The following is a 9,003-nucleotide window of genomic DNA, read 5'->3' as shown; positions in this document are numbered from 1 at the left end:
GCCGCCGCTGTTATTTCCCCCATCATAAATAGCTGCAACACATTGAATACGCCTCAAAGTGTCAAATATCAAATCAGTGCATTCTCGTGAAATTGTTTTGACACATCCAATTGAAAAATAAAAAAAAAAGGCACACTGCTCGGCATGGTCAGACAGTGGTTGTATCGCACATATTATTTTGCTTATTATCACAGATCAGTTCCTGAATTCTAGCATTGTAATAATATAAACTCAAATAGATATTTTGTATCCCTCGTACTAGGGGCAAATAGAAAGGCACCAAAAATAAAATCATCCACGCAGAAGGCATAATTGCATTGTAATACATAAACAGCATCCGCCAAAAAGAATTCCTCCATCAGAAGGCATTTTCTGCTGCTGCGTCGTCTTCTTATATGTGTAGCCATGAAGGTTCTGTCTCCATAGGAAGATTTTTGCCTTTATCTTTATGAATTGTAACATTTTGTTTACAAATATCCAGCTATGGTAAATGTGAGGAATTTGAAGGTGGTTCCTTGTTTAGAACCTCATAGTAAAGAAAATAAAACACTGGTGTGATGATTCCAACAACAATCATTATCACAACGGCTGTCCACCAGCCCAAACCCCAGTCCGCTCCATGATAAGGATTTTTTTGCCTGGACGGTTTGTGGTCAGATTCGAATTGGAGTTCTTGACTTAAGGCGGAGACCACTTCATGTAGATTTTCTTTTTTCATGTCCGTAGACCTTGCTATCTGCTCAATGTCTCGGTCTACTTCTTGTAAGAAACTGTTGACTGTCTCGGAGGATAATTTATCTAGAGCCAGGCTATTTTCTTGGATTTCTCCTGAAGGCTGTTTAGGCACCGTCCTAGAAGTCTTCCTCTTTGGGGAGAAATGCGACTCGGTCAATAAACTGAACCTCTTCACTGGTATTTTGATTGACCGCAATGCAAAAAAGTCCAGTTCATTAATAAGGTTATTGACTCTCTTGAGGTCTGCTACCTGTAGGAATACAATTCATAAAACAGAATAAGTGTTATATGATAATATATGTGAACAATTGTAGGATAGTATTAAGCGACAATCTGTTGTTACATTATTACATGCTGGTATCACTGGTATGGTAGTTTCTGCACCCAGCACTGTTAAAGCACTCTAGAGAAGGGTTCCAGAATTATAGTGGTGCATGCCGGAAAGTACAGATGTTCAGTTTACCTATACTGGAAAGGTGATGTAATAGAAAGGTATTGTGCAGTGACTGGGAGGTGGGTTACTAATATCCCTTTCACATCGCAAATGTCGGGTCGCACCCAGGATTTCAACCCGGGTCTGCCCCAGGAACGACCTGGCATTTGCAAGGTGAAGCCCCCCACAGCAACCTGGCAATAGGCTGGGTCACTGGTGCCATCAGGGGGCAGGGCATCATTGGGGCCGGGGCAAGAGGAGGCAGTGCTTGGAGCTGACACTGCCTCCTACCTATAGTGTGAATGGGACCTGGGTCGCTTGATCCGGGTTACCTGTTCACACTGCACAGGAACCCGTGTCCAACCTGGCATTAACCCTTCTTTTATCCCGGGTTGGATCGCTGGGTCCGGGATTTTTCAAAAGGCTCTTTCACACCACACAGTGACCTGTTCGACCCAGGTTATTTGCGTGATGTGAATGGATTATGGAAGGGTCACAGAGATGGTTACAAACACAAAGGCTTACACATTTATTTTCTGGCGCAGAATGGGTGCCTAACATTGGGCAGCAGCAAGTCGTAATGGTCTATTGATGCACCAAGTGAGATGCTGCAAAGTAAATTGGCATAGAGGTGTGTATTTACTAAACTGCAGCATTTCAAGACCGGCTGATTATCAGTGCTTATGCCATACTTGCCTATCTGACACTCTCCATGAGGGAGAAAATGCTCTGTTCCTGGACTTCCCTCTACTGTATGATTGCCACCACCTGTTACCAGGGAAGTCCAGGAACAGAGCATGTTGTCCCTTAGTGTTCCCCCTAGGAATTTTTGGGGGCAGGGCGTCGCTGTATGCGATGGGGGCATACCGGGCCGCCGACGTCATCATAGGAGGCGTGCCCGGGCCGCCGCGTCAAAGGAGGCGTGCCCGGGCCGCCGCATCATCAAAGGAGGCGTGCCCGGGCCGCCGCGTCACCAAAGCGGGCGTGCCCGGGCTTCCTCCGTCGTACAAGGGGGTGGACCTGGCCCCGCCGAAGTCCGTGAGCTGCCGGGGAAGCCTAGCGCTGCCGAGATTGCGGTGCCTGGAGCTTCCCCGGGCACAACATTAGTCAGGCAGCAGGCTCTTTTAGCGGGGCGCTGCTGGAGGGGCAGAGCGCATTTTGCCCTTTAGAAATCGGGCAGGGCGCAGCGCCCCGCTAAAACAGCCTAGCGGGAACACTAGTCCCTCATGGCAAGTACAGATAGTGTAGTGATTAGCATTACTGCTTCCCAGCACTGAGGTCATGGGTTTGATTCCCACCATGGCCCTAACTGTGCAGCGTTTGTATATAAGCTCCACTGGGGCAGGGACTGATGTAAATGTTTAAATATTCTGTGTAAAAAAAACTGTTAATAAATAAGTATGGCTTATGCGCAAATAAATTAAAAACAGAAATACTCTTAAGTGCAATATCAGTTATTACTGCTATTCTAAAGCAACCCATACACGCTGCAATGTTCTTTTTGTACTAGATCGCATCACATCTAGTACAAAACGCATGTGATGTGTTAAAGCAGTGTGCTTTTGTACTAGATATGATGTGATCTAGTACAAAAAGAAATGTGCTGTGCAATGTGGGAGCACACATCCCATCAAGTAAATCGCAGTGTGTATGGGCACCTTAAGTAAATCATCAAGTAAATTGCAGTGTGTATGGGCACCTTAAGTAAATCATCAATAAATTGCAGTGTGTATGGGCACGCAGGAAAAAATGCTAATAAATATCATCTTTTTAAAACTACCATTTAGCAAATAATCCCCTGAGTTCAAACACAAATCAGGACTTACAGTACAGGAGTGTTGGAGTGCTATTGAATTTAATGTGTCCCCTTCTGCAATGTCCTTGCACACAAGTATAATATCATCGAGGCGCTCTCTGGAAGTGCTCCTTCTAGTTTTCTCCCTGCCCCGAAGTCGCAGTTCATACTCTTCGGCTTCTTCTTCGGAAAGGTCATTCTCCAAGTTAGCCATGGCTGCAAAGTGATAGCTGTGAACTCCTGTAGTAGGGGACATAGATGTTGGTTTCAGGTAACTCCGGGATTCATGCCTGCCAGCCATCCTCAGACCAACTGCTAGAGGGACTGAAAATATACATCATTACAATTAACCTGATAATATTCTGTTATTCTACATGTAATAAACACCAGGGATAAAAGAGCAAGATTCATTCTGGGCCCATTTACGCTCTGCTCGGCAGATACTCGGCAGGCGGAATTCAATGTTCCGTCTGTTGAGAGGTGAAAAGTGGTCGGGTCGGTGAAAATGCTGTGGATTGTCCAGCATCAGCCGTGAATTCGACAATCCATGGCCATTACCACCAAAACAGATCAGACAATGCTGTCGGTAGGGTGCAGTAATGTGTATGTTTAAAGGGAGGGGGGGGGGGGCCTGCAACTTCCAGTGGACAAAACATACGCATAATACAAATCATGAAGATAATAGAGAACAATTATATAATATCTGTTTTAACAAATTTCCAAGCTATATATTCCACTTCCAGGGGACTAAAATTGGTCACATATGCACCTGGCATGTTGCCCCAATATGAACATTTATTTGGCCACAGCACTGTCTGTATGCTTGATCATGATTGGATAGAAATTGATGAGGTAATGTTTTTATTTGCATTCAAATACACTATCCTTATACATGCTCTGTGCCAGTAATAGTCTGGTTCTCTATGAAGGCTAATGAAACATGCATCTGCCATGATTTGTGTCGGTGTATGTGCTATAACATATGCCAACATCACTAAGAGCTTCCCATTTGATCCGTGCTAAATAACCAGATTTATTCCAATTATAAGAAAGCACAGCATCATCACAGAGACAGTTGGCAATGGGCATTTAGCTGGAAGTAAGAGGATTGCAGCCAGCTGGACAGTCTCATTTTAACATGACGTATGTCAAATATTTGAAAACAACTGACTTATGGCTAACAATCAATTAAAATAAAAAAACTTCAGACACAGAACGGCTATCAAGATGGTCACCGATCACTGTAAGCTTTATAAATAGCAAGAACAGAGATCCATTCATTGCATCATGTTCACAGAGATTAACATTAAGAAAGTTCTGCCTCTAAAGTCAGTTAATTAGCAGTCAGGCATTTATTATTATAAAAGGATTTTTGATTAATTAAGAAATCAAGAACATGGTGTAATACCTCCCAACTGTCCCGCATCCCACTTGGGGCCAGCAGTGTCCCGTGTGAGGGAAATAGAGGTTGTGCACATGCCCAAAGAGTCTAATCAGGCAGGCAGAGGGGCTGGGGCTAAAGTGGCCAAAATGGGGCGTGGCCTCACACGAGTCCCACAAACAAAGACCACGGCCGTCTTCGCTTGCAACCCCATTATGTCGGACACACACACAGAAGCATCCCACTTTCTCCTTCACCAAAGTTGGAAGGTATCTGGTATACATATGACGTGCATGAAGGTCGACATGGGGTTAGATCAAAAGATCGACATGGGGGTTTTTCCACTTTTTTTTTCGAGCCGACAGGCGGTTTTCATGCCCTACCATCCACTTGGGCGTGGAGGGAAAAGAAAATAGTGTACCGAGCGTAGCAAGGCACCGTGCCCGACTCACGGCAAGCACAGTGAGCCATGCGAGGGAATGGGTTTAAAAAAACGCTTGTTCTATGCAGACAAGTAAGAGGTAGAATATAATAGCAGAATATTTGCTTGCCATGCGGGGGGCAAGCGTTACACTAATTGGGGGTCCATGCCGACATTGACAGCAAAAAAAAAAGAGAAACTTATGTAGTCAGTTTCTCATGTCAACCTTTTCACCCGGTCAACCTACTGCATGTCTATCTAGACCAGTGGTTCCCAACCCAGGTCCTCAAGTACCCCCAACAGAGCACGTATTATTCAGACATTTTAAAAGATCCACAGGTGGAGGTAATTATTTCACTTGTGATTCTGTGAGGAGACCTGGAAAACATGCACTGTGGGGGGTACGTGAGGACCAGGGTTGGGAACCACTGATGCAGGGTTGCCGACTTTCAAAATATCCTCTCCGGGAGAAGCCCAGAGAGGAATCTTGCATTACGAGTTTTGGGGGCGGGGCTTAACGGTGACGTCATTAAGCCCCGCCCCCATTACGGCAAATAGGCAAAATAACTTATATCCATGGAGGGGGCGGGGCTAAAACGACACGATTGTGCCGTTTTAGCTCCGCCCCCTCCCCTGAGACCCGCGGATTGCGGCATAGAAATGCCGCGATCGGGGGGCTCAGTGGGGGTCCCCCTGATTCCGGGAGGGTTGCCCACCCTTCCGGGGGCCAGGAGGAAGGACCCGATTTTCGGGAGACTCCCGCAAATTCCGGGAGGGTCGGCAACCCTGCTGATGTAGACACTGTCTATCTAATAACTCACACCCCTTGTATGACTAAGCAGTAATTTTAATGACTAACTATTGTAAGATGATGCACAGGAAGCAAAATTAAATCCATATGACCCTGAGAAAATCATCTATGCACATTGCATTACACACCGTCTATCTAATAATCCACATTTATCAAACCTCATATGTGAATTTACATTAAATAACACAAAATGTTTTTTGTGTATGATTAAACTAACAATTTTTTGGGTATGTTCTATTATAATAGAAATAAACTGTATTTACTTATTATTTCCAGAGCCCAAGCAAATTACACTACTGTATGTTTAAAAGCCTACAATGCAATTACTAATGCCCGTTTCAGACAGAAAACAAAATTACCGGGTCCTTTTTCTGTGTGAAAGGGCACACCCGTGTGGTAAATCCCGTGTCTCTGACCCTGGAATTGACCAGGGTCGAGGGCACGGGATTTATGACCCTTTCACACAGAAGAAATACCCATGTTATTCAGCAAATTACAGAGTAGAAATTTTCAACCCGGTAATTTGTTCTTCTGTGTGAAGAGGGAGTCAGGCTGCTCCCGGCAAATTGACACGGCATTTGAAATGCCGTGTATTTGCCAGGATTTTCAAACTTTTCTGTCTGAAAGTGGTATTACAGTAGGCTATACTGCCCTGGGAAAATAACCTTTCACCGCTGTTAAACTAATTTAGTAACTATTTTCTCTTCCTAAATCAGTCAGTTTTGCAACATGTGGATCAGTAATAAGATAACACATAAATTAATATCTGCACAACGTTGCACCTACAATAGTCCAGATTACATTTGGCAATGCCTCATCTTTCCCTACTCACAGGAACTGCAGGAAGACCATGACAGATAAGGACTTTATCAAGACTGCAGCCATAATACCCTTATGTGTTTTGTGTGGTTTCTGGTTTGCTAAAGTGTCAGAGGTTCCCGAACACAGTGCTCAAGGCATCAGACATGTATGATGGTGATGCATCCTTAGTGCACCAGCAGAGAGGTGTCCTTGCTCACTGAGCATTTATGTGCCATACGGCCCATGATGCTTTGCGCAATTTAATCACTCTGCCACAAGTAGCGAATCACACTCTCTCCAGAAGTCTGCATCTTATACAGACCATACATGTACAGCATTGATGATGGGCAGTTCATCAGCAGATCCCCCACAACATGCTGGATTTCCCCGATTATCAGACGCTGGCAGATTAAGATTAACAATGCAGGTCGGGTCACTCACATCAGACCTCGGGCTTTTACCCATTACCCAGATTAGCAACTCAGTCGCACACAGAAGCTAATGGAATGGAATCATTCGTCAGACTGCATTTAGGTCTACATGCATTAGGTCTACACCATTAGGTCGATTTGCATTTAAGTCGACCTGACTGAAGGTGGACATGGGTTAGGTCGACAGGTATAAGGTTGACAATTTTTTTTTTTCCAATTTATTTTTTCATTTTTCAAGCGTCAACACAGTCAACATAGCACCACGTCCCCTCGCATGGCTCACTATGCTCTGCACACTATTGTATTCTCCCACCACGCCCTAGTGGATGGTAGAGCATGAAATATCGCCTGTCGGTACATGTCGACTAATAAAACAGTCAAATGACCCCATGTCGACCTTTTACACGTCAACCTTCCCCATGTCAACCTAATGACCCTGTCGACCTTAAAAAAGCTGACATTCAGTCATGTCTACCTAAATGCAGGTCAACCGAGTGGTGTAGACCTAAATGCTGTAGACAATATGACCGTATCCCAAGCTAATGTTCCTAAAATGCCAGTGTCAGCATTCGGGTCAGTGTAAGAGGCGCTATAACATCAAGATCGACATACATTAGGTCGACCACTAACGATCAACAGGTCTTCGGTCTACACATGAAATTGGTTGACAGGGTTGAAAAGTCGATAGAAGCATTAGGTCGACAATTTGAAGGTCAACAGTCAAAAGGTCAACATGAGTTTTTCACTTTTTTTTTTACCGAATTTCGACGTATCAGTGTACTGATGCACTTGCCATGCTTCGGGCACGGTGCACGCTATTATACTCTACTGCCACGCCCTAGTGCAGGCATGGCCAAACTGTGGCCCTCCAGCTGTTGTGAAGCTACACATCCCAGCATGCCTTGCCATAGTTTTAGCACTCCCTAATCACAAAACTATGGCAAAGCATGATGGGACTAGTAGTTTCACAACAGCTGGAGGGCCATAGTTTGGCCATGCCTGCCCTATAGGATAGTAGGGTATGAAAAACCACCTTCCCATTGTTGATCTAATGCCAGTGTCGACCTTAGCCATGTCAACTTAAGCCCTGTCGACCTAGCAACTATGAACCCAGTATTCAGGGTACCTGCTTATTAGATATGTAGGTCAGTCGTGCATATAGCGGGTATACTTCAGTAACCAGATGCATCAAGCTTCAAAAAGTGATAAACAACTAGCCAATCAGCTCCTGTCTACCTGGTCACAGGCTGGGTTTGAAAAATGACAGGTCAGCTGGTTGTTTATCACTTTCCAATTTATCCCTTTTGAAGCTTGTTACATCTGGCCCAAAGTTTTTGTTAGGACACTGATGAGGATGAGACACGAATTCCTTCTCAAAGCAAGAGGAATTAGGTGTCAGAGGACAGGTGTACAGTGTATGAGCACAGGTGCACAGAGAGTGACACAGATAGGGTAGTATGTCTGGAACAACCTGTTGTGGGACATTTCTGCTGCAACTCCTGGATACAGAAGTATACTGCACAGTAATCACAATACCATATACAGTACCACTACAGTAGGTGTACACACATGACTATTACTCGCCATGTAGACAGTGTCTCCCAGCCAGGATACGGGATATAAGTAGCAGCCACAGGACATCAGTAAATGATAACATAACTGTCCTATTTACACATACTGTTCACAATGCTGCCAGCATATTGGCTGCAAGCCCTGATACAGAGCACCAGCAGCCAGCTCCTGCCACCTGCCCGGCGGTCCTCCCTCCCACCCACACCTCACCTTCATCTCATGGACTCTGCTGCTCTCATCTTCTTGAGACTCATCCCGGCCACCGTCCACTTGCACAGGTGCCCGCTTGCGCGGTCCCGCTGCGGTGGAGCGTCAGGCACGGGAGCGAGCACACCTTACAGGCCACGTCCGCAGGCTGCTGCGCTCACATACCCATTCTTGATACGTGACGACATATCGCAGGAAGGGCGGCGGTCTCGAAGTCGCCATGTTTAGTGAGGGCGGCAGTGAGTGCGCATGCGACGGTTTTTTCATGGTAGATGCTAAATTATAGTGGGCTAAAGGACCTGTGATGACATCACACCCACGTGACCCGCAGTGATCAGTGGGAGGAGTCAATACACTGAGTTCCATTTCCTCCTTCCTTTCCTACTGCAGGCAGGATCAGCCTGTGCTGCGGACTG

The 9,003-nt window shown here is 45.4% G+C and overlaps 1 protein-coding gene across 2 annotated transcripts; it reads right to left on the bottom strand.

The window, feature by feature from the left end:
• Window positions 1-302: 302 nt before the first annotated feature.
• LYSMD3 (LysM domain containing 3) lies at window positions 303-8,781 on the bottom strand. Of its 2 annotated transcripts, none has more exons than XM_083151801.1 (3): window positions 8,591-8,781; window positions 2,995-3,287; window positions 303-985 (listed from the first exon to the last, which is right to left on the bottom strand). In XM_083151801.1, exons 2-3 carry the CDS (start codon window positions 3,262-3,264, stop codon window positions 482-484), a joined length of 774 nt encoding a protein of 257 aa, XP_083007927.1. In that variant the 5' UTR covers window positions 3,265-3,287; window positions 8,591-8,781; the 3' UTR covers window positions 303-481. The 2 variants fall into 2 exon arrangements, with proteins under 2 accessions (XP_083007927.1, XP_083007928.1); XM_083151802.1 differs by having other exon boundaries at window positions 2,995-3,203.
• Window positions 8,782-9,003: the final 222 nt, after the last annotated feature.

This window comes from Crinia signifera, chromosome 1 (genome assembly GCF_055691185.1).
Source record: "Crinia signifera chromosome 1, ASM5569118v1, whole genome shotgun sequence".
Lineage (NCBI taxonomy): Eukaryota > Metazoa > Chordata > Amphibia > Anura > Myobatrachidae > Crinia > Crinia signifera.
Note: the sequence above shows the minus strand (reverse complement) of the source record. Positions and strands in the feature narration are given on the sequence as shown.

Coding starts and splice junctions, on each gene's coding strand:
- LYSMD3 (XM_083151801.1), bottom strand. CDS start 3,264: ATGGCTGGCAGGCATGAATCCCGGAGTTACCTGAAACCAACATCTATG. Junction 986..2,994: donor CACTCCAACACTCCTGTACT/GTAAGTCCTGAT, acceptor GTATTCCTACAG/GTAGCAGACCTCAAGAGAGT.